We start from the raw sequence: 26,691 nt of genomic DNA, 5'->3' as shown, positions 1-26,691 counted from the left end.
CTATTTTAGCAGAATATACAAGGCAAGTAAGAAGAGTACTTGCCTCAGTTCCCCATTTAAAACTGGCTTGCTCCAACCGTTAAGTGCAAAGAGCAAGCATCAGTGGCAGATAAAACGTAGCTTCTACTGGAGAATACACAGAAGACTGATGGATACAAATCATCCTGGAGAATGCATAGGTGAGTGAAATACATAGCTACTGAACAAGCATTCTTTATTTAAGGTGAGGTTATGTAATATAACAAATATGTGTGCAAACTACATCAGCATCTATCTGAGATTAACTGCAGGATGTTTTGTCATTTTACTGTAGAGTTTAACCTTCACCTAAGATAAAAAAGTCACACTTTAGACCCTATATAAAAGCTTTCTGTCATCCTCATGAAATAGATACTATGGAAGCAGTTAGTGTTAAGTTGCAACTTTTTCCTTGAAAATAACTGAAACAAAAGATTTCCAATTTAATGTTGTATTTAAAGCATTTAAAAAGAAATATTTCAGTTGTTTGAATATGGACGCATTCTCCTTAAGGGAAGAATGTTTTTGCACCTTATCTGTTAATACATTCAATGTGAATAATATAGGTGAAGCAAAAGTCATTATAGTCCCACAGTAGAAGGTTAATCTAGAATAAGTTTAAGACAAGAAGAGCTGCCTAAATGAAATACATAAACTGATAAAATTACAACACATTTTTATAAGCATGTGTTCTGAACAAAAAAAGTACAAGAGTATTCACCTGAGATAAAGCTAGTATTTGAATATTTCTAAGTAGCATTGAGTTTTGCTTGAGGAAAGCCACTTGAAGTTTTAAAATATACATTTTACTATTATACAATATATGCAGTTTAAGTAATTAAGACTGATGCTGACATGAAAGTCCTAAAAAAAAATCACAGTGTGTATCAATATTATTAGTCACAAAATTTATGCTACTTCATAACTTTTAAAAATTATAATGATTACAAATTTTAACCTATTCTTCTAAAAGTGATCTTCTGAGTACAAGCTTCAAGAAGCAATGAACTAAAGCATAAGAATTAGTTTCTTACAATTTAAATATATACATATTCACTGATTAAGAAAATAATCAAGCTTTGGAAAAATAAAATACAGAACTGATTGCTTTTGCTTAAAATAATGAACTAGTCTAATCTGTTTTTCAAAATGAAATGAGTGGTTTCCTGACTGTGTTAAGAAAAAAACTTAATATTGAACTTCACTTAAGACTAATTTAACAGCAATTTTGAACTGTCAAAAAGATGCGTTTATAAGGATTTTAAATACACTTTCTGTTACCAACTTAGGTTGATCAGCAGCTTTTTTCACTCTCAGAATCCTTCAAAAAGGGAAACTCAAAACAGGAAAAAGGCATATATAAAAACAGTAAACACTGACCTCCTGAGGTTCCTACAACAAAATTATTCAAGTAGAAAATCTACACCATTACATAGCAGCGGCTATTTCTGTAGTTTAGCACACTAACAGCACTTTTTCAGTGTGTAAGGAGCAAATGAAGTAAGCCGTGCTTTTAGCATGCCAAGAGGCAGAAACACTGGAATGTAACAAAGACAAACTCACAATTCTACCAGAACATTCAGTCAACATTCAAGAACTGTCAAGACTACACCACAAGAATTAAGATGCTTTTTATATATCCCATGATGCAATATTTCAGTTTTAAATATTAATGCTGTTTCAGAACTTCTCTTACCTCACATTACACCCTAAAAGGATTCTGCAAATCTCTGCACTATATTATGCATTAGAAATATGGTTTATTTGCTTTAAAATATACCATGAGAGAACTTATTGATACAAAACACTATTTTGTTTATTCCTGTACTAGTTATTCCTGCCCTTTTAAATTATTTTCCTTATTGTCGTAACAGATCAGTTCACATCTGTACAAGTATGTATTAAAACAAATATGTACAAAAGTGGCATCCTAAGCTAATCCAAGGTGAGGTGGAGTGGTTTTATTTGGTTAAAGGGGCTTTCTGAAATTTAAGAAGTTTAGTTAAATCCAGATTTTAGTTATTATGCTACTGTATGATTTGGGTAGGTTTTCTATTCTACAAACTTTTAAATGTCATTTTTCTGAAACTCTTCCTTAATGTTCAAACACACTTAAAATTAAAGCGAGTTTGGGTCTAAAATAATATCCCACCTTGCTAAATGTTGGGCAGGGATGTTCCCCTTTCAAAATTAAAGTTTTTTTTATTGAATGTTACTAATTTATATCAGAGTTTTTAGTTGAGAAGGTATTTTTTATTTGCTATCAAAGTAATATAACTCGAAAGCAAGTTATCACATGCAATTTTGATCAAATTGAATGAATACTGTGTACTGGCATTATCAAATATATTTCATACAGTACATGTCCAAACTATGCTTCAGGCATAATTCACTAAAATTTGCAAAGCCAAAAAAAAAACCGGGGGGTGGGGGAATGGGGAGAGGACATAACACATGCATGTGATCATGCACTGAAAAAAAAAAAGTCTAAACCCTTTAAACAGCATTTTTAAGTTCACACTCACATAGCTCAAACTTCAGTGCAATAGCTAAATCATTCAACAGTCAAAGAACAGAACCATGCAAAGAAGAACAAGTTCTTAAGAATGCCCCAACCAAAAAAAACCTCAAACCAAACAAAACCAAAACCAAATCAAACCAAAAATAGTAACCAAAAACCCCAAAATCCCAAACCAAAAACAAAGAAAAAAACAAAAACCCCAAAAAACCCCACAATCCCCTCCAAGACCCCCAAAATACACAAAAAACCCCCAAAAACCAACCAATTGAAGAAAGAAAAAAATAAAAGAAAACAAAAAAACCAAACCAAAACAAAACAAAAAAAAAAAAACACCCCACAAAAACCAGAAAACACCAACTAAACCAAAAACTGTTATCCAGTATCCATTCTGCAATGCAAAGGTGAGAAACTAGATCTACAAAAAAGGCTGTTATGGCTTAATTTTGTTTTGCAGATTAATAATGCAGCACTTGAAAAATGGAAAGGTGTGGCTTCACCTCTGACCAGCAGAGCTAAAAATCTCTCCATTTTCCTTTATCATCATGGGATACTCTTTAGGCAATCTAAATTAATAAAGACTTGCCACTTTCAGATGGACACAAGATCAAGTGTACCAGTTAGGATTTCACATTCACAGTACATAAGAAAATACACATGGAAGGAAAAGTAAAGCGTTAACTTAACAAGGATTTATTCACAGGAATACATGTAAGTAGAGAAAAAAAAACACAACAGAAAAGCTAAACAAATGAAATGAAGAGGATCCAAACCAACTTTCACTCTGTAGCTTTAAACTTGCACCCTTGTGCATTTAACTACATCACAAAGGGCCACCAACATGCGCCGATACAGTGTAGATACCCTGCATTACATCCATTAACTTAAACATCTCTTAAGATCATGCTTTGAACAAAAAGAAAGCGTAGAAGATAATTCGTTGAGTGGGAATAAACACAAATATAGCAATCTTGTCATCAACTTCTACAATTGTCTTTACGTGCCAACTAACATTTATGCAGCCTTTAACGGGTCTTACCATGTAACTCATTTTAGAGATTCTGATAAAATCACTAGTATATAACCATGCAGAAAGCACATCACACTGACAGCACAGAGGCAAATATTTTGCACAGCTATATCAGCTTTCCACATTGTGCAGGTTACACACAATACAATATCAATCTTAATCTTAACAGATCCTAAAAAGGTATTTCAAGGCCTAATTGTTAACTACAGTACTTTATATCTATATTCTTAATAAAAATAAATTCCACTGAATCTCAAAAAGGAATTTTAAATGCAGGGCTATATTGAATTGGTAAACTGCAACACAAAACTGGCGCAACATAGGTAAATGTATACCAATTTCACTCTATGTGATGCAAGCATGCTACTTTCCCACTAATTAAAATTACTTCTGATCACTATGAGCCAGAACGCATGCCTGAACCTTAAACTGCAAGTTAGGAATAATGCCTTACTCTAGAAATCAAAACTAACAAAGTACAATAATAAAATCATATCCACTACCTTGGTTGTTTCTCTTAACGTAAAAATTAAGATGTCAATCTTTCCTTTGCAGTGTACCTCTCCTTACCCCAAAAATGAAAGGAGTGACTTATTTGGCAGCTTGCTTCATTTTGTCCAAGTTAACCTTTATTATTTTATGATGGGGTTTCTATACTGTACACTGCAAGTGCCTGTTCCTAATACAGACACAAGCTGCATTTTAACTGTACTAACTTCGTTTGTGTAGTTCTTCATTAACATGCAAATATCTAGGAATCCCATCAAGCAGGATGAAATAATGTAGAAAACCCTTACTTAAAAAAACAGAAAACAAAAAAGAAAGCCTTTTACTGTTTGTGACCCCTATTCTTAGGTTTCCTTTATTGTGCGCAAAATATTTTTCCTCTTTACGTATCCCTATGGTTCAATTATATGGTTTCTTATTTTGGTACAAATCCCCACAATATTCCAGAATGTGCTGTTTTGTGACTAGATTCTTTTTTTTTTTCTTCTTCACATCCAGTGCAGAGGTGTAATAGGAGACAGATTTCCACCCACAAAGGCTCCAGATGTTAAAACATTTCCCAACATCGACTTAATACAGTGACGGCAACACCTCCCTCCCGCCCCTCCCAGTAGGGTTGGGATTGTACTGTATTCCCTACTGGTTTACCCTTCCCCCCAGTAAAGGGTAACATTTTCCCTGGGTGCAGAGGCTCCCTCATAGTCTCCCAGACTGAAGGACCTGTAAAGGGAAAAGATAACGGTATAATTAAATCTTACCTGAAACCTCTGGCAGATAGGTACATAAACAAAGAGTCTTTTTCAAGCACTAAGTGCCAACCTCTAACTTAAAAATGGATTTATGCCTAATGTTCCCTTTTAAGTCTGTTAAGAAACCAGCCCATTTGTATTGGATAAATTATTATTCATAAAACAACAATATATGCTTTGAAGCTACACTGACAGTTCCACTATTGTGTTAAACTTAGATTTAAGATAAAAGCACCCTATATATTCTAACCAGTTTTTCCAAAATTATGAAGTAGTTATGACATTGAAAAAAGAATATTAAACATATCTGCACCTGACCTAGCAGCTTCTCTTTTGAGTGGATTACACAAGATAGCCAAACCTTCTCTGCAGTTGAATTTGAGAACAATGGCAGATTTTATCACTTTTGTTTCCTTTTCATAAGGAAAACATCCTTATGTCAGAACTGAAATGCTCTCATTGATAAGTATGTAGATACTTAATTTAATCCATTGTTCCGATCAAACATGTAATGCAAAAATTTTATGACACTGACTTTGAAAAAATCTTAGGCTGAATTTTAAATAGTTGTCCGTTCCAACACTAAACAGAACTGCATGACTCACTTTCATCATTTCAGTAAAAAAATTCTATTAAAAGTATCAAATTTGTATAAAGACTAAAAGAATGAATTTAATTCACTTTTTTTTGGGTAATATAATAATCTCTTCACAGTATCACACATGGGAAATTTGCTTCATACAGCATACACAGGTAGCATACAAAGCAAGGTGGTATAATAATGAGAGGTACTCTGGAATGCACTTTCACTGTTCTTTGTTGAAGCTGAATCATTCTCCACACAGAAGTGTCTAACAATTCTGAGTTAACACACAAAATAAAATATGGCAATAATAAACACATATCAGCCTCCCCCAAACATCAAGTTTTACAATTACTGTAGTTATTAGCATAGCATTCTTTATTCATTGAAAGATCATTTAGTATGTAGTTAGGAGGCCATTAGACTTCTCACAGCTAGTGTGTTAACAAACCTGCTTTCTCATCCTAGGAGAGTATTCCCACTTAGACCACATCTGCCATCTTTTAATTCATAACATATAAGGTAGCCTGTGTCTTTAGTACAATGACTTGAGGATCTTATTCATCACTTTGCTTATTAAACATGAACTTTGTCATACCTATACTTTCAACTTTCTTGATAAACTAATGTGTGTATCATAGACTCAGTTTTTCTTTCTTTCTTTCTCTCTCTGTAACAATAAAAAAAATGGGACAAATGCTTTTGCTACAGTCACCATCATTTAGTTTATTATCATCCCTTCTTTCTTTCCTTCATATATAAAGTAGTAGCTTAGCAATTCTAGACTGATGAATTAATGATGTTTCATATAATGCAAACAGGGAGGAAGTCCCGGTTCTCTTTGGCAAGCAAGACTCACGTGCTTACCTCTAATTATGGGACTGCAGCTACAGTGCACGAGGTTAAACTCCATAGTAAGCTGCAAGGCGCTCTTTTAAGGGAAGAGGAAACTGGTCAGAGAAACGCCTCCAATTCTCATCCCCAACTTGATTTTTAAATCCATGAAGAATCTACAAATGAGAAAGGGGAAGTCAAAATAAGCAGAAAAATACAGGCTACATTATTTAATAGCCTTGTATGCAATAAGCCACAAACTGCTGAGTTGTACATCTGGCAATTTGAATTCTCCAATATCACACTGAAATGCTACAAAGAAGCAAAGGAAGTAGAGCAAGTTCTTTCTAATGTGTTTCTTTAAAGTTGACATAAAGAATACAGCTACCCAAAGAAACTAGTGTATATATACATATATATATATTTTTTTTTAATAGGTAACTTAAAGCCTAGGGTTAAGTCATTTTAGAATGTTTAATTATATTTTTTTTCAATTCATTTTCCATCCATCCATCCATCCATCCATCCATCCATCCATCCATCCATCCATCCATCCATCCATCCATCCAATTGACAGAGTTAATATATTTTAAGAGTACTGTGTTCACATTTATTTTTTAACAGATGTGAAGTACATTGTAGGAAGTGGCAACCAGCTTTTGATAGAATTAGTATCTGTCAATTTCTAGCACAAATATAAAATCTTTGAGAACTCTGTTTTCTGCATGGAACCTCTAAGACAACTTCACTAAAAATGAAGTTCTTAAAACCTTTGTTTTGAAATAACAGGGATCCACAGTCAATGGAAGTAAAAAGCCACTGAAAGAGGAAAACAAATAATCTACAGATTTCCATCTGGACTGTTTGATGTAATAAACTACCTGAAAATAAAATTACACTATTAGAAAAAAATCTTAGTATGCTATTTCTTAAAACAGCAAGTAAAAACAAAACATTAGAAAGGACAAAAGCAGACAGAATTACTGTTCCTCATGAAAAATTATACCAAGAAAATCTAAAGTTTTGTTTTCCCTTTTTACACTCAGTGTAACTGAATTGTGTAACAGTCTGTCATGAACACATCCTCAAATAAAAGGCAATGTCAAAATTCAAGCTCATGGTAACAAGTTCAATACAAGACTGTCAAGCAGAGCTGTTTTTAAACAGATGTAGTGGTAATGGTTACATGCAACCAGTTAACTTACTGCTTTTCTCCCTCCAACAAGCAGGCCCTTTCCTAAACCCAAAGAGTCACATTAACTAGCTGCTAAGAAACTCCTGAAAATCTAATAATGCTCAGTGATAGATAAAAGGTTGTGAGTCAGATTTTAACACTGGCAGCTCATCTGTCCATGGTCTTGAAAGTATCCTCTCTTCCAGTTCTAGTACTAAAGAATAAATAAATTTTAAGGAAAATCCCAAAACCTGGACAAATCCAGTTTCTTTCCCTTGTTCCTGAAGTCATATTACTGTTGGAAAAACATCTACTTGGACTACAGCAATCACATATTCACGAAGAAGTTGTCTAAAAAAGTTGTCTGAAAACGCTGTGTGTTATCACTGAAGAAAGCGTTGTCTCCTTTTCTGCATGGCAAAACCCACAAAACTACTCTAAAATTGCTTGCTTAAAAAAGCAAGGATATCCTTATGCAAAGTGACCAAGAACCACTCTGTTTAGGTTTGAATGCATTGTTTCCCAAACGGATCATTTGGAAAGAATCTGAAAAAAAGAGTTTAACCTGCTGAAGGACTGGTGCAAATACATGCAGTGAGAGTGCTTTGGGCAATCAATCATCACAGACCCTATCCAGGACCCCCTTTTAAGTTGTACTTGCTGTTTCATTCTGCTGATGTTAGAATACTCACAAGCTGCGCCTTTTTTCAATCTAATGTTCCTTTGAAGGAATCCAGTTATCTGAGGGACTAACTAGGACAGCAAGATTTCTGCCTTTGCTCTTAGAGATGGGATAGAAAAGTTCTAGCTCCCAATTTGATGCTCACACATGTCACTAATTGAAGAAAAAGTGCCAATACCAACCCATGATCCTAATAAGCACTTAAGAATATGCTTAATTTTTGCTTTGAGAATATTATGAAACTTACTTTTGACATAGAACTTCCTAAAAATGGAGATTTCACTTTAGAACTTGTGAGGTAAACCACTTCTCTCTCTCTCTCTCTCTCATTTGCTTTTTATTTATTTATTTTTTTAAATTTAAGACACTAGTGCCAAAATACAATTTATTGCATTCTAGGTGGGGATTTTTTTTTTTTTTTTTTTTTACTTACTTAATACAAGGCAAAGAGTCCTTTAGTTTAAATTCTACTGATGCTTTGCCTAGGGATGTATTCCTGGGTATAACTGCATGTTACTTTCTTGAAACTTACTCAACCAAGAGGGATTCAGAGGAGAATTAAGCAATCTCTTATTTTCAGCAGAAGTTATGAGAAACAAGTAAGATACCACTGGGATAGTTTTAATTTGAATCTTATGTATGTCTCCAAAATAAAGTAGCCCTCTTTGTAGCAAAAAAACAGTCTTGAACCATACAAATCTCATTTTCTGAAAAAAAAGTCTTACATGTAGTATGAACTCCCCCCTGTTCTTCCAAATGCAGGAAAAACATAGTAGGCTGGAAATTATGAAAAGCTGTTTGAGGATCATTATCTCTTCAAAAAACACCTCAAGTGAACTTTGCAACTATTTTTAAAAGTTTGGAATCATCCAAATGCATATGAGAAGATACAGGTTAAAGAAAGAAGTCAGGATTTTCATGTTGCTTTGTCTCCACGACCACAAACACAGTAAGTGCTACAAAGCACTTTCACTAGAAAGTGAAACAGAAAGAAAGAAACCAGGGGATGTAAAACAACCACCGCTACGATATACTATCATCTTAGCAACCTTACCTTACAGAACATGTCTCGAAGATCATCTTTTGGGCTAATCCATGATGCAACAGCATCACAAAAAAAAATAAAGTCCTACAAGATTAAACAATCATATAGGTTAGAAACTTCAATTTATACATCTGAAAACAATACTTGATGTTCATTCTTTGAAGTGGATGGTCTTTGATCCTAATTTACAACTGCTTTTGCTTTTATGTATTTATTTTCCACTTAATTTGGACAACAGTAAATTATTGTATGCCTAAATGTTCAGCTACAGAAATTGCTGAGTGTCTTAAATTAAACCACAGTGAAACCAACCACAACTCTCTCCTCTGCACCACACTAGCATAACTTTGATTCTTCCAGTATACCTACAAATGCAATATCTACTTCCTTTATTCACAGCCAACAAATGTATCTCTCACACATTTCCAGTTAGGGAAAAATAATCAATTTTATCCATTAAAGTAATTTTTTTTTTCTGGGACACAGAGAACATTTATCATACAGGTTCAAAACTAAAGCCACCTCAAAATCCCTAGACTCCATTCATCTGCTGTCATGCATTACCGCCTCCTACACCAACAGAACACCAGTCTTTAAAAATAATGTTGCTAATGCCAGAAATAGGAATTGAGGATGATTAGAGAGAAAAGATGAGTTAATGAAATGGGACCTTATTTTACCCCTCTCTGTAAGCTAAATTAATGAACAGACAGTACAAGACTGAAATGTAAAGTACAGAATAAGGCCTAAATGAAATGAACTGCACATTTCAAAACACTGCAAACGCTCAGTTCTTGTGTTTCAGGAAGAAGAATTCCAGGCAGAAAAAAAAGGAAAGATCAGTTTTGTTTTCCTCTTAAAAAAATTTACATTGATACAGCTTTACTTTAGAGATCTGGAGACTAAAGATCAAGTCATATTCTATTCTTCAATTGCACCATTTATTTTTAAAAGATGCATGTTCATTGTCACATTAACTCCTTGAAAAATTGATCCAAAGTTTACACAGAATATTCCCTACCCAAGTGATAAGAACAAAGGGGTCATTACTGGTTTTGTTCTGTTTCTTGTTTAAAAAAACCGAGGTTACATGTGGAAAATGGGTTTAAGAATGTCAACTTTTACCTTATATTTGCATACAGATCCTGACCACAACCTGACAGAAGTATCAAAATACAGTTATTTTAATTGAAGTTCATTATTTACATATTCATTGCCAGTAAAAGACAAAAACTCATTTAACCAGTATTTTTCCCCTTTCCTTTTTAGATGACAATTACTGAAGGATCATGACACACATCATTCACAATATAAACATTTTGGGCTCCTTGACTTCAAAATTAAGCTGCATCAAGTACTGCAGGGAATCTCTTCAAGGTAAACTTTTCATACTCCACATATATTTTTCACTAAATTTCACCTGAGTAAAGAAAAGCTAGCATCTATTAATGCATCTTACTTGGACTACTCCACTGGGGTTGACTGTAATCATGGTACATATCCCACGGAACGCTGAATCCTTTTCCTCATTGTCTCTTATGTTTCGCAGAGAGGTGCACCTAACAAATTGGAAAGCAAAACTTAGATAACTCTACTACTTTTCTTCAACCAAGTCAAAACTAGATGACAGTATCTGATGGAATAAGTCACACTGATAAGATAATCTGAAACACAATTTTGAACACTTAGAAAAACACTAGTTGCACACAGTTTTTACTAGCATAATACCATTAGGCATCACCTCCAGAATCTGGCTTTTTGTTATACTGTAGTCAGAAAGTGTGACCTCTATTCCATTAAATACAAAAGAAACATGTATCTGAAATACTTATAGAAACTATCATTGTTAGAAGCAGAACATAAAATACTGTCACAGTATGAATTATGTCAGATACCACTTACAGAACAGTTATTGAACTTTAACAGCAGCAAGCAAGCTATTTTATATGTAACAAATCTATGAACATATATTCCTTACAGCATTTCAAGCCTCCGACTGAATTTTAGGTAATGCACAGTTTAAATTTTACAATATTTGCATGCATTGTATTATCATTCTGGTGGATTTTAAAATGCTCTTTCATAGTCAAGCTTTAACACAGCAAGCATGTGACAATCTTATCCCATGCATAAATTAGTCGTTAGCCACAACATAAAGAATACATGACGGTGCTACTAAAAACTCACAAACCTGATAGGACAAGATTAGTCACATGGTTGGCAATGATTAAGGATTGAGATTTTGTAACCAACTGAAAATATATCTAAAAGTGAGATAGAGAGAAGAAAGAAAGAAAGAAAGAAAGAAAGAGAGTGAAGAAAAATGAATTAAAAAAAAAAAGATTGAATAATACACACCAGGGTCTTATAAACTGCTGTAGCATGGGGGCCACCTCTTGAGGACAAACGTAACCAAGACGACCAATTGTTATTGCTAAGGTAACGCAATCACGGTTATACACCACCAAACGCCAACCAAGACATGAGCAAATGAGGGGGGAGGAGAAAAAATAAAGAAAAAACAACAAATAACTCAGAAACAGAAACCAACAGAATCTGTGTATGATAATAAACATAAGATTTCACCAGTGCTGTTTATTACCACCCCCTAAATAAGAGGCAGCAACATATATGGCATACTCTCCAAGGTAAAAGAAAAAATTAAAGAAGTATGAGAGAACACCAAAAACACAATTTTAAATTCAAAGGCTCTCTGATGTAAGCAGTAATTCTGTCCCTCTTTGGAGTAATCATTTACAGTAAATTTACCTCTACATATTTGAAGTTTTTATTGAAAAGTACTATAATGGATATTTTTTAAAAAGGAAATTAATAATTTTCAGTATTAGTATCAAATATTGTAAACATTTCATTTTATCCAATATTTAGAATTTAAGGTTTCTGTAGACCTAATCTATCAATAAAAATACATTTCCAAATACTTTTACATAGAATATATTGTGGTCTGTCTGAAAATCCTAAATAGATGGAACATTTCTCAAATGTTAATGTCTTCTTCATAATCTCATGAAGAATTTAATTAAAATGGTTGCTAACTCAAAGCAACTGACTGCAGAACATTAATTCTTTAATCCTAGTATTTCTCTTGCTCACAACAGTTTTCCTCATAAGATGTACAAGAATCTGACTTCTGATACCAAAGCATGAGGACACATGAAAAGCAAAATTACTCCACCGCATGATCAGGTAGTTTGGTTCTTTGTTTCAAGGGACAGACCAAAGAAAGTATCATTATGCAAACGTGTTTTAGTGGTGTTTGCTCAACTCACGAAAGATTAATCTTTAGAAAAAGGAGAGGGTGGGGAATAATGTATCAGAATTACTTGAAGCAAAATACATGAATAATACTAAAATTCAGCAGATTTGTATGAAGCAGAAAAAGGAAACCTATGTTCAAGGGACATACTATGCAACACTCTAATTAACAGGCATTTGTGAACAGTTTCATGAAACATGCAATAAAGCAGATGATGCTGTCTCAAATAAAAGTTTGGTGTAGGATATACTGGCAGTCCCAAACACATTAATTTCATGTGATGCAGCTCACTGTTAATGTACTGGTATTACTCAATTTCCACACACAGTGTCCAGAAATTTTTAGCATCTTACAAAACTTCACTGAAGTTCAAATGAAAATACAATTTTAAGTTTAATCTGTAAATTTGTACAGCTACAGCCTGAACAAGGAACAGAAATCTCTGTCAAAGTGTGTTTTCACAATTGTTCTCATAATTAATTACACAGCAAGCTACAGCAAACTAGTAATATTCTTGCACAAACTAGTGGCACACAACAAAATATCCCACAACAAACTTATAATAAGTACACCACACTCAACATTTATTTGCAGTTATCCATCCACATTTAAAATAACTATTAAGAGAATTGAAAAAAAAATCAGTGGTCAGATGCTTCCAAAAATTCTCTTAATGATGGAAGCATACATACATTTAACTATTGGATGCCTCTCAGTTACAGCTATTACACATCCATCAGTGCAGAGGAGGGGAATCAGGGCAGGGGTAAGAAAAACTTACATGGTCATACTATTACAGTATTATACTGTTACACTATTCCATGGTATATTTCACATTTAGGTATTTGATTCAAAATTTTCTTTTCAAAAAGTAGTCCCTATAATATGCCATAAAACTAGGTAAATTTTCCTTCAAGTTCACCTTCCATACTAAATGAGATAGAGGGGCAGAGAGAGTGCAGCTTTTAAGTTTAGAGAATACAGAAAGAAGGAAATGCTTTGAAAAAAATCTCTCTCCAAATTATCTCTTTGCTCAAAAAGCATAACCATACCACTGTTCTTGCATCATATTCAATCATGTCAGATAGCAACTAAACCGTTTTTTTTCTTACAAGACGGTTTTCAAACAGAAGGAAAAAAAATCCTCAATTAGTAAAACAGTAAACAATAAACCATCGCATTATCTATAATTTTTTGCTCAAGTATGGAAGGTGCTTTTCATACCAGAACAAGCCCTCTATAAATGCAAAAGAAACAAGCCTCAGACATTCCAATTCAGTAAGGCATTTGGGAATTACTCCCAATTTGGACTGCAAAGTCAGAACATAAAATATGCATGCCATTATTAGAATTCTTTTCAGGAATTTGTTACTAAGTGACCAGTTCAGTTATGTTGTGGGAAAACTGCCATCACACATCTAGATTTTTGTGTATGATATTGTAAGTTTATCCTAAAATAAAAGTGCACTTTTTTGTAAATTCAAAGAGTTCATTGTTTTATATAGGTCAATTACATTTTTTCCAACACTAGACATATATATACAGTACACGTGTAAGGACATGCATACATCAAAATCAGTGAGAAATTAAGTCTTAAGTGTTACTGCATACATTTGTCATATTTCATACATAAATAAAACTGGAAGAATTATTAAATAGACGAGAAATAGATATAATAAATGTTTTAAAAGGGGAAAGCAATTAGAATCTAGATATATGATTTGCTGCAAGACTGAGACTTGTAAGAGCTTGTGCAAAACAGAGTTGCTTTTGCTTATAAAAGTCAAGTACATAACAAAATCAGTTCTGGTGTAGTTCCCCTATGTAATTTCAAAAAATAATTATTAAAAAAATATTTTAATTCCCTTCACCATGTACAGGTTATTTTTTGGGTACCTGTGTTCTCTAACAACGTCTTTGGTGTGTTGGGTCTGTTAATTATTTCTACAAGCTGGTGCAAGACCATTGGAATATAAGGCTGCATTTCTATACCTGAAACAACAATTAAAAAAAAAATCAGAAGAAAGTGAGTATTAATATACATAATGTAAACAGAACATGTACAAGTAACTTACTAACAAGGACAAGGATCACAAATGTAATTTAAATATTAACGTAAAGGTATCACTTAAAAAAAATTCACCCAAAACATCCAGACAAATAATTCTAAATGTGCAGAGATTTAAAAAAAAATTAAAATCTTACCCATCTGGATAGAGATTTCTCCAATTGCCCAGGTGGCATTGTTACACACAGAAATGAATTCAGGGTTTAGGTTGGTTCCCAAAATTGGCATGAAATCAGCTAGAAAGAACAACATTTTAAAAACTCATCACACAATACAACCATCTCGTCCCATTATTTTAGGATTGGCGGGGGGGGGGGGGGGGGGGGGGGGGGGGTAGGGGGGGGAGGGGAAGGGGGAAGGGATATTTAAGAAAAAGATAATGTTTATACTAACATTTATATTTATATATAATATAAATATATTATATATAATATAAATTTTATATAATTTTATATTGATATATTTATATATGATATATAATATATTATATTTATAATATATATTCATATATATCCTATTTAAATACTTGGAAAGTGTTACATTCAGATTAACAAGAGCTATATTTCAGCTATTTATCAGATTAACTTGGAATGTAGAACCTAAGCAGAGAATTGCAAATATTTTCAAATTATGCTTTTAGAATCTTTCTAAAAGGGTTTATCTTTATGTAACTTTAATGTAGAAGGGTTTATCTTTATGTAACTTTTATGTAGAAATGTTCTCTCCTTCTCTTTCTCAGGTGAGAGGAGAGAGGAAGAGAAGAAAAAAAACCACAGCTACAAGCACTAGTTTCACCATATAACTGAACATCCCCCAAATCACCTGAATAACCATGTATTCAGCTACCCCTGAAAAAACAACAAAGACTAGAAGGCAATTACATCTTTGATTAAATTTTAAGAAAAGTGAGTTGAAAAGGTCATCATAACATCTGCCAAATAATTTTAAATTCCAAGCCTATCCAAACATTTATTTGGCAAGCAAGTGCATCTCAACAGTATCTGTGGGAAGAAAGAACAAACATCGTGGAAGTGTATCACTGATGCTACTTTCCACAGAAATAAAAAACAAAGCAGAAAAACAAAGTAAAACTTTATTCTCTACCCCATTTTTGGATTTATATTAGACACATTTTTACTTAACAACAAATTCAAGTAGAACAAAAAGAGGTATAGAAATAAAGAAGAAAAATGAACTTTCGCACTGTCCACAAAAATAAGAACATACTTTCTTAACATAAAATTAAAGGGACAAAAGACTACAGACTTTTGCACAAAATTACCATGTATCACACCATAAAAAGGCAACCCACAGAACAGGGAGCATAACAATGGCTAATACAACCTCTTAGACATTTGGAAAACAAGGTATTAAACATGTAAAAGAAACATACCGATGCAAGGTTTAACATGCTGAAAACATGCCTTTGTCAGGTCGCCTAACAATGCAAAAGAACTCTGCCGTACTTCAGGCATTTTGTCCTAAAGAGGGGAAGAAAAAAATTATAATTCTAGATGAGTTTCTGATTCTCTTAATAAAGGAAATATGTAGATCAAATAGCTTACTCATCTCACCTGCATGCATTGATACATTAATGTCAGGATATTGCTGCGAGCCACTAGCTGTTCAATGTTGCCTCCAAGTCCTTCAGCTAAACCACTGAGTAAATCAAGAGCCACAATCATGAAATCTTTATCTGGAGCCTCATATTGGTCTGGCTGAGCATTATGCAACTGCAACAAATAAGTACACATTTTCAAAATTACACTAGATTTTCTCAGGAGTACAATAAAAAAGCTGCAGAACTGCACCTTCATGCAGATATTCAATTTCCCTGCACACCTCTAATTTTACATAGTTAACACTTTGGTTTAGTGAAGTAACATTGGAATAGTTATAGCAAAATACCATGGCTTGTGCAAGTGTCTTCTGCACCAGATTTACACAGCGCTGGTACACCGGTTCACAGTATGGAAGAAAGCCAGATTGCAAGGCAGTAGCAACTGACGACAGGCACTGGAATTAAAAAAAAAAGGAGAGAGAGAAAGCAGTCACTACTTTTCTTCACATGCCTGAAGAGTCTTTTACTTGGGAGAGGGGATTTGGAACTTAGGATTTGAAGTACACCAACTTGTAACTGATTAAGCAAACACAACCTAGAAAGGCAGTACCGATTTAGCTGAGCCAAGGCAACTATCAGCAAGTTTACTCGCTCCTGTGTATGCCAGTTGAGAAAATTTCTCAGCAGCAGCATCTTCTTAAGAAATAGCCAAGAAAATGCATACAAAACCAGTTACAAGAGTTCAGACAGCACTTACACTAAGCTGCAGTATCTTGACCATAAACAAGCCCTAATATAACCTAAGAGTTACAAAACTAATTTTTCTAGAGGTGTTTTCCTCTAGAGGTGCTTCACACTCAGCAAGTAGAGAGCATTAGACTACATGGCCTGGTTCATACCTTCAGCTTGTCTGACAATAGTTTTAATGGAAGGATGAAGGGAGAGCAAGGAGAGAGAAGACAAGAACAAAAGGAGGATAGAACCCTTTTTTTGTAAAAGAATCCTATAAAAGAAAACACTCCAAAATTGCAGAAAAAAACCCTAAATTATTTATTCTAAACCTAAGGACATCTATTCAGTCATAAAATTTTCTTACTATGGTCAGAATATTTTTTCCCTAATGGAAAATAGCTAAAAATGTCAGCTTTTATGGTCATATTTCCTAAGAGAAACACTTTTAGTAAAAATATAGTTTCTAAAAAAACTTGATAAATATATTCACATTTAAACATTTACCTCTAATAAAGGGAAGAGATCTTTATCTTCATCCTTCAGCATGTTCCATTTCTGGATTAATGGAGGCATTAGCATCTGAATATATTCCTGTTTAGGATGAAAATGCTGCTAAAACACTTTACTGCATACTACTCTATTTCAAAGTTAAAAAAGAACTGAGATATATTCTACTTTTTCAAATAAAGGAACAAACAGGTGTACTATAATTCAATCACTGTTGCAATTCACAGAAATATTTTAATACTAGATATTACAATTTGCGTTTGATATTTTTTCCTAAAGCATGTAAGTACCTTTACAAAGGGAATCTCTTCCTCCAGGTTTGGCTTTAGCATAGCTGCCCAGGTTATCTATCTGACTGCCACAGGCATACAGAAAACATTTTTATATTTATATTGTGGCTCCACATGTGCCACTTGCTCTTCTCAACCATCTTCTACTGCCCTGATACTACAACCCTATATCCATGACCACAAGTTCTGAAACTTCCTCCTCAAACTAACAATCCACAAAGAAAGTAACCTCCTATCCCTCCAGAAGGAGGCACTTAGCCCTTCTATATAAAGCTGGATTCCTTGCCACTGCACAGCCACAGTCACAAGGACACTAAGCAAGGTATCTCTGAAGTGCTTTTGCTTGCAGAATGTATCCAAAGAGGCAACTGATTTTGCTATGTCCAAAGGTACAAAACTCTAATTGACTAAAGAAAGTCCCACCCTCACCACCTGCCATTTAGCTTCCTCCTGGTACTATAGAATATCAAGGTGGCCAGGCTCAGTGGGAGACTGAAAAACAGGTCCTGCTGGGGTGGGTCCAGATGGCAAGTGAAATGGAAACAACTAAAAATGTTTTTTCTGTAGGGTGTGTATGTAATCTGAAGAGCTACAGAGAAATAAAACAAGCCTCAATAACCATTATAAGATGCAAACATATTCCATGTACATCTTCTATTAATTAATACATGTACACTAAAAAAAAACCCACCACATTTGCCTGTGTGTTATCCGTGCTTTGTCCAAATGGGATATCTATAGCGATACCTCCTCTGAGCGAAAAAAACTTGAAGCATGAAGAAAACCATGATGAACAGCACATTTCACAACAAATCTTTTTGCTCGTTTACTCAAAATGGCAAATATTTGTGCAGTGGGAGAATTATGTGCAGTCTATGTATTTTATCTGTAAGCATGTAGCACTAATAAAAGGTACATGGAAATATCAGCATTTCTAGTTTATAACATCTAAAGCACATTAGAAAAAACACTGACAAGTTTTTAGAATATAGTAAGTCCTTCTACAGAACATAAGGTATACTCACTGGTTTATTTAGATGATGTCCTACAGAATCTGCTAGAGTTCCTATAGCATCATAAAGAATGAGCAGGTTTTTATGCTGGTATTTACTAAATGCGAAGACCAAAGTGTCAAGTATATACGCAAGATAAGGAACAAGCTCTGTACAAGCCTCCTCTTCTAGAGTAGCAAAGGCACTGAAGGACAATAAAACAGGTTAGTACCTTGGAAATAATGAAGCAAGACAACCCCAAAATGCCCTACTTAACCTATTTCTGTTTAAACATATTTAAGTCCTCAAATTTATGTAAGATATAAACCTTCCAAAAAGGTAATACCTACATAACTTTGATCTTTTTTAATTGAACACAAAATCACCCATAAGGATCCAGGTCTTACATTGTGAAGAACAAAATTTTAAAGTACTGCCATAAAACTCCTTAGGGAGACACCCACACAAAAGAAAAGCATTAGCCGAAAAGTTACAATATACTAACTAAAATAGAAGGAACCACAACAAAAGCTGATTATTGGACCACTATCTTTAATGTACATGGTAGCTGCACCTAGACATTCTGATGCTGCTGTGCCAGTACAATGCAAACATCACCTTGTACTGTCAGCAGTTCATGACATAGAAAAAGATATAGAAGGACATGGAAAACTAAAAGCAAATACAGAGGATGAACAGTTTTAACTGCTCTTGGTCAAAGCACACATCATGACATTATGGGAACTTTTCAGCTTGTCTATCCAGTGTTTCAACAGCAGTGTTAAGGAAACCCATCCAAAATGAAACAAAATCAAAAAAATCCCCCCACACCAGAGACACTGCTTCAGAGAAACATTAGGGAAAGGAAAAAATTTTTGACCAGTTGAAGATATATTGGCCTAGCTTTCTCAACAAGATTATTATTAGCTTGTCTCTGCACTAAAATGCATGCATCACTGCATGAGGTGAGCACTCCACTGTATGCTACCAAATACAGAAATGCAGTTTTTTAACACAAGAGAACGTTGAACTCTAAATAGCCAGCTTTCTTACTTTATTTATTGAATTATTTCTTTTTTATTTTATTATGAAGTATTTTTTCAGAAAGGCATACAACCTTGAGCAGGAAAATGTATTTCAGTAAAATATCATATTGTGTGTCACCAACTAAAGAAGCAGTTTCTTGAAAGTACAGAAGTGAATGTTAGACATCTGCTACCATACAGAATTTAGGAACAAAAACATACAGTATCCTGTGACCAATCTTCAATTTGGTAGACATAAACAATGTATCCAACTACTCAGTGTTGGGATGAAGCTCTTTGTTGTTCAAGAAGGTTCATTGTATTTCCTTATAATTAAAAGAGCTAGTAAATATGTTTTGACTTGTGACAACTCTACATTTTCCTTACAGTGAAGTTTCCCAGTTTATTTTTAGTTGCAACAGTACTTTTAGTGAATCTCTGCACTAAAGAAAGTATCTCAAGACATGCTCCAAGTCTGACAGTGGACTTACAATAATAAAAAAAAATCACGTGCACTGTAATTTTTAATATTTCCATTCTAGATTTCTTGGTTTCCATGGCCCATTGCACATCTGTCATAAGGACCAGGTGAGGTTATTTAAATACACCGCAACATAGCCGTGTTCAACTAAACGCAGATTTTCAGCCATGTTTCAGACAAGGAAAGCTTGAAGAGAAGTGGAAGATTTTCCTTTGGGGATTTTTTTTTTGATTCCTTGTTTGTTTTGTTTGGTTTTCTGGGTTTTGCATTTGGGTTTTTTTTTTTATTAGAATAAATAGAGAAGATGTGAAAGCTACCCAAACTTGCTAGCCAAATTATTGCAGACATTTGGAGACAAAAAGGAAACAGTGTTTAATTTCTAAATCTTACTAAGTACATTTTACAAAGTCATTGCATCTATTCTTAGGCAAGGATATATATTCCTTCTGAGCAAGCTTAGCCCAAGAACGCTGAACTCATTGCTCTCCTTAGGCTCTACTGACATTCAGGGGTGGCTATGATGATGATGATGATGATGATGATTGTTATTATTACTAGTATTACTATGTTTTACGTGTTCAGGAGGCAGATGTAACTGCTTCTTGAAGAAACATTGAAAGCTTGCTGTGTACACTCCAGTCTGACAAAAACTGACATGTAAATTTTTTGATGCACAAGGGGGTGCACACATTCCCATTCAGTTAATGTTGTGTCCATTAATTAAGCAATTAATTATTTTTAAAGAAGCAGACATGGGGGAGAAGGGAATCTTACCTCCCAACATCTTGTTTCAAGAGAAAGATAATATCCCTTGAAATAAGCATAAGCAAAATGTTTTGGTAATGCTAAATACAAACACTTTCAGTAATCCAATAATAGGACAGCCTTCCACTGTATTCAGTTCTGACCGTATTCACAGACATTTTTAAAAAAGGCCAAATTTCCGGTCAATGAAACAGCACATACTGAAAGTAAGTGTTGCAAACGGCTAATTTAGTACAATAAATTATTTAAGTTGATGTTTTACATATTCTGCAAACAAACTGCACAAGAGAAATAGACATTAACTTGTTTCATGTTATTACAATTTGGGAGAAAGTTGCACCTACTCTAATTAAGAGCTAGAAATGGAGTCATGCATTGACTGATAAGGGCATAAAAATAGCTTCCCATGGGAAAAAAAAGCAGCGTAATGGATAGTGATGTTAGCTTAAGCTCTGGCTTACCTGCAGGCAGCTTCTTGTACTCTCTTGTTGCTGTCCAAGATACGCTTTAGCAACTCAGTCATTAATGGCTTCAAGTATGTGTCTGGGGGTTGACTAACTACCCAGTGTGCATAGCGACTAAGAGTCCAGCATGTAATGGAGCGCACAAGAGCCTTTTTGTCAGAGAGGCACTGAATAAGGTGAGGGATTAGCTCTGGAAGATATGGAATCATACCCTGCATGCAGCCTGGAAAGAAAAATACAGCTATTGCAGTACCAGAATTAATGAAAAATTCCACTGTTTTCTGTTTCCTATGACAGACATATTTTCATCCTCTATCACATAGGAACACAACATGCAGCTAAAAATACAAATATTTTAACAAAGCAAGTCTAACTAATTTATACAAAGTCCTAAAAAAACCTCTTACATAAATAATAACTATTATAATACTGCATAATAATTGTTAAAATTATTACATAATAATTACATCATCAATGAAGTTACATTATTTTGAATTACATTTCTACTTCAGTGCTTCCCCAATCTCCACAAATGCTTTACTGAATGTAAAGCATTCACATCGAAATAAAGTTTCTAAAGCTTGAAGATCCTACTTCAGTCTACTCAGCAGAAGCAAGAAAATACCAAGCAGAGAAAGATTGTCTTGACAACAAATCATCACATGAGAAAAGATTCCTTAAGAAATTCAAATTTCTGCATTTTTCCTAAAATCATACCAGTATTGACCAGGAATAAAAGCAGCACCCTTCAAGTCAGCAAGAGCAATTAGACACTGAGATCTGTCAGAAGTACTAACTTCCACTTCAAATCAAAACCAACTAAAACTTTTCTATTAACAGTAAAAAAAAGTATGTTCATTAGACAGTGAGGGGAAAACAAATATAATCCAGGCATGAACCCAAATCTACTTCTTTAGCTTGCAAAAGTGATAGAGATGCTGGAAGTTCAGGCAAAAAGCCATGCAAGACTGTGAGTAAGTAAGTAAGAATGGAAGTTAGACTATTTAAATTGGAGAACCATCTACAAAAGGCAACTTAGTGCACTGAAGTCACAGGAGTGGTATTCTCCATTTCTGAAAACACTTAAAATCTAAAGCTAAAATTTATTAAATATTTGTCTTCTAAAGCTAAAATTTATTAAATATTTGTCTTCTATCAAATCAAGCTAGTATTTTGAGAGACATCAACACCTCTATACTGTAAAGTTTAGAAAAGGAGAAATAAAAGAAATTATGTAATCTGTTTAGCCTCCCGAACACGCATAAATTTGAAAATTAAAAATAAAATAACTGCAGTCACCTATCAGTAGATGAAGAGATTAATCACCAAAACCAAGCCAGCTAAGGACATACACTTGTTTGCATTAGCAAGTTCACCCAAGCTACTTTAGAACCAATTTAAAAATCAGCAACCTGCTATGAACTGCCTTACCTTCAGCAATTGCACCAAGAACAAGGATACCAGATTCTTTAACTACCCACTCGGGGTGGAAGAGCAATTCCTTTAACAGTGGCAAGATGTGTGGTAGAAGTTCATCACGAAATACATTAGCTAGGACATCTAGAGCAGCAGCAGAACATTTCCCTGAAGGGAATTAAAAGTGTTAATCTCTCTTTATTATACAAACAGTTGTAGTTAGGCAATACAATCCCCTTTTTAACTCTGAGCTGCCAGTGGATTCTCTAGGAGGGAACACACTTCCACTCCATTACACTACAGAGGGATCCACTGCACTCCTAGGCAAAGCCACAGCTCTTAGAAAGCCATTTTAATATAAATTCCTTCTTAATCTGCCATAAAGAGTTGCACCAGTCTCATTAGTCAGCAATGCTGCTAATCGTCAAGCTATGCTGGTGCTTCATCTCTGTTCGAATTGGAAGTCAAATATGGAACACCAGATATTAAATAGGGTAGACAATTCTGATTTTCAGATAATACAAATTTTCTCAAATCCAGATAACGTGTTATTACAGATTTCTGAAGTGTTCTACTCTTTCTCTTTTAGGCCACCATTCTTGAACAACTTCGGCTTTCTTACTGTCTTAATCAAAACCATGCATCACAGGGTACCTTATGTCATTTGAGCTCTTTCTCAGAAAATGCATATTCAATTCTGCAATCTCTACACACAGCAGTGACAAAAAGAATATTAAGAATATAAAACTACACTTCTTTCCCCAAGATGCAGCTTTACAGAAACAAGCATATTCGCACGCATATTTTCAATAGCAATAATTCTTCAGATATGTCTCAAAATTGTTCAGCCATAAGCCTGAAGTTAAATTCACCTGTAGTGAAAACTTGTGGCCTTAGGAGAAAAGACCCTATGTGGCTATGCCCACATCTCAAAGCATTATTCTACAATGAGTTTGTTTGCAAGAAAATTCAAATCAGATTTGTCAGAATTTCATTGGCTATTTTCTGTCACTGAACTTAAAAAACAGTTTGTGATGTTTTCTTTCCTTATAACATGGCCTGTTAACCTAAAGGTCCTATGACCCCCACAACAGGACATCCAAACTCTGGTTTCCTCAGAGCCATCTCCTACCTTCACAACTAAAGTACTGCATTGAGAAGCAAATTCCTTACTGAGAAAAGAAATACCTGTAAGGCCATAAGCAGTAGAATGTTCACATGGAAATAAAAAACAACCCAAACCAAACCAAACATGACCCAATTTTAGAGGGAAGACTGAAATTAAAGAAAGCATTATAAAGCTTGCTCCAGTTATCAATGTGCAAAGCTTTTTTTTCCTCTTTTTAAACTGAATTTAAACAAGTGATACAGGATTTTTATTATTTCATAGAATTAAAATATTAAGCCTGAAAGCTCCATTGAATTGTATCAAATAAATATTTGTAACTCAATCTGCCATATTCAAAATAAGCTTACAGATGGATAGCTTTTGCCAATATAGTTATAAAGTCAAAGTGTCATCTCAAAGGCTCCCCCCTCCAACAAATCCACCAATTATGTCAGCAGACAGTTATTTTTGCAGTAAAAAAAAAAAAGCCTTTGAATTCCTTGTATACAAACTTGTCTTTTTACTGTAGTTCTTGTATGCTAGAGAGCTAGCCAGAGAGTTCTTGTATGCTAGAGAGCTACTTATGCAAGTAGTTCTTGTTCAAAGCATTTCACACATTACTTTGACCTACTTAAATTCCAGTCAGAAATAGTATCATCATCATCAAGTTCATCATCATCATCGTCATCATCTTCAATACCATCTTCTTCATGTTGCTGAGCCACAGTCTTTGAACGATGGAAACGAGGCCTTATATCCTGCTCACTGTCTGGAATAGCTTCGTCTTCTTCAACATCCCCCTGTCACCAAATTGTTTTATTAGATAAACTAGTCCAACTGTATTGCTTAAGGAAGTTAACAATGTAGTTTTAGTTCAAGTTTTTTCAAGTGTATATAAGATTCACACCCCACCTGAGCTGCTCAACTAAAAAAGATGCCACTGTTTCTGTGTTCTAGTGCTGCATTTACCAGAAAAGCAATAGAAAGATACAAGAGAGGTATGCTCACTCCCAAAGTAAACTTCTTGTTAAGAAACTACTCAATGGGAATGAAATAGAAAGAAGCAATTGACAAATTTTGATACACAGACATAGATACTGGTGGAAAAGGCCATGTATTCAACCTGGAAGGCATTAGAACTAGTTCTGAACATTTTTTAAATGCTGAATTCTTGCAGTAGTTCATGGTAATAGTATCCCAGCTCTGCCTAAATTGTGTGGGAGGGGACTGGGACAAAGCAGGAGAGCCACAGATTATTCTCCAAAAACATGGCATCAGTTGCATTTAGTATTTGGAATGGTATACTTTGCCCCAGAAAGTTAATTCTCCACTGAAGAGATGCTAGGCTAGGTCTGCCCACTCAGACCTGAATCATTCTGATCTACAGGTCAGAACTTAAACAACTATTCCAAGAGATTAAAAGAAACAGATGCTCACCTTCAACAGAATAATATCAATCTCTGAATATTTCATACCATTTACCAGCACAGGTATCAGCCTACAAAGAAACATTTACACATATTAAAGTAATACATAATAAAGCAAAAGAGTTAGAATTTATATGGGCCATAATTTTGGTTGTAACCCTCACCTTCCAACTCAAAAGAGAAATACCTTAGCCTGATAAAAAGAGCTATTACCTAAACCAAGTTCCATGTCATAACATTCACCAATACTTTGTAATGAGAAAAAGTGTTATTTCAATCTACAAGCTTTTAAATAGAGTAGCCCAATGGCACAACTGATGAACTTATTCGGAAGCACCTTTCAGAAATTACATCTGTAGGTTTTCAGTAAGAACTCAAACTCCCATAATATGCATGATAAATTGACTCTTGACAATAGTACTTGCCACTTTATTTACTTGTCGATGAAGACTCTACCTCACTACTATTAAAGATGGAGGCCAACTACATTAATCTCTCCTATCACCTCATGATTACTTCAGTAAGCTTTCAACATTGCAGAAATCTTGACTAATCCATATTAGGATTTACTTAATTATTAAACAGGTTATGGTTATAGGGCTCCAACTGTACAGATGTAGAGCTAAAAAAGTACTAAGGAAAAAAGTCAAATACTTCCCATTAAAACATGTTCACCACAACAAAAGAAAAAATGAGTAAGCATATATAAGCCAAATGAAATGAATAACCAGGGATGACGCAGCAACAGTGACAGACTCAGTCTTGCTATATTCTGCAGGTGAGTATTGTTTTTTTAATATTCACATACTGCAATGCCACATTATGTTCTAAACTTTAAATGAAGGAATAGTAAGTATAAACATTATCACCAATTCATTGGCATTTCTGCAGTGAAGTATACATTTTATAAAAAAGTCCATAGAGGTAAAATGGAACACATATTAGAAACCACATGAACAAGTTTTAAGAAGATCTTGTCCCAATTTTAATTTAAAATACCGAATATTAAGATGATCAGGTACTGACAAGCTTATATTAGCTCCCTAGTCAAACAGAACTCACCAACAAGTAAGTTGCCTTAAACACACATGACATTGAAAGATCATGGGTAAAACATGATGTGATTCTTAATAATTTATTTTTCTAGAAATTTAAAAGCTTTTTAATAAAATGAGTATGATGCCGTTGCAGTGTCAAGGCTCATGTCGGCAAAAAGAGATTTAATACTAGTAGTTGTTAACTACGTGATGTGTGTTGAGAACTTGTACTATGTAGTATCATTCTTTTGGCTTTTGAACTACAAAAGTAGGAATTAAATCAGATCATTTTGAAATTTAAAAGTAATTTCTTGGAACACTTATTCTCCTAATTTTAACTCCTAGTCTTTCTCTGCAACAGTACATGTTCTAATCTCAATTTTCTACTTGTTAATTGGTTA

General features: G+C 34.2%; 1 protein-coding gene across 2 annotated transcripts in view; it reads right to left on the bottom strand.

Annotated features, from left to right (window-relative positions):
- Positions 1–3,206: 3,206 nt before the first annotated feature.
- Positions 3,207–26,691, bottom strand: part of TNPO1 (transportin 1) — a 71,226-nt gene continuing 47,741 nt past the window's right edge. For both annotated transcript variants that reach the window (XM_038123708.1, XM_038123709.1), the window contains 16 exons: positions 25,264–25,324; positions 24,458–24,626; positions 22,734–22,886; positions 21,300–21,525; positions 18,601–18,772; positions 17,283–17,369; positions 16,394–16,501; positions 16,060–16,218; positions 15,879–15,966; positions 14,623–14,721; positions 14,314–14,409; positions 11,499–11,574; positions 10,600–10,699; positions 9,150–9,224; positions 6,273–6,415; positions 3,207–4,793 (listed from right to left, as the gene is read on the bottom strand). In XM_038123708.1, the coding sequence (XP_037979636.1) occupies positions 6,308–6,415; positions 9,150–9,224; positions 10,600–10,699; positions 11,499–11,574; positions 14,314–14,409; positions 14,623–14,721; positions 15,879–15,966; positions 16,060–16,218; positions 16,394–16,501; positions 17,283–17,369; positions 18,601–18,772; positions 21,300–21,525; positions 22,734–22,886; positions 24,458–24,626; positions 25,264–25,324 (1,777 nt within the window). In that variant the 3' untranslated portion in view covers positions 3,207–4,793; positions 6,273–6,307. The remainder of the gene's footprint in view (positions 4,794–6,272; positions 6,416–9,149; positions 9,225–10,599; positions 10,700–11,498; positions 11,575–14,313; positions 14,410–14,622; positions 14,722–15,878; positions 15,967–16,059; positions 16,219–16,393; positions 16,502–17,282; positions 17,370–18,600; positions 18,773–21,299; positions 21,526–22,733; positions 22,887–24,457; positions 24,627–25,263; positions 25,325–26,691) is intronic.

Source organism: Motacilla alba, chromosome Z (genome assembly GCF_015832195.1).
Source record: "Motacilla alba alba isolate MOTALB_02 chromosome Z, Motacilla_alba_V1.0_pri, whole genome shotgun sequence".
NCBI lineage: Eukaryota > Metazoa > Chordata > Aves > Passeriformes > Motacillidae > Motacilla > Motacilla alba.
The sequence above is the reverse complement of the archived record's forward strand: the minus strand, read 5'-3'. Positions and strand labels throughout refer to the sequence as shown.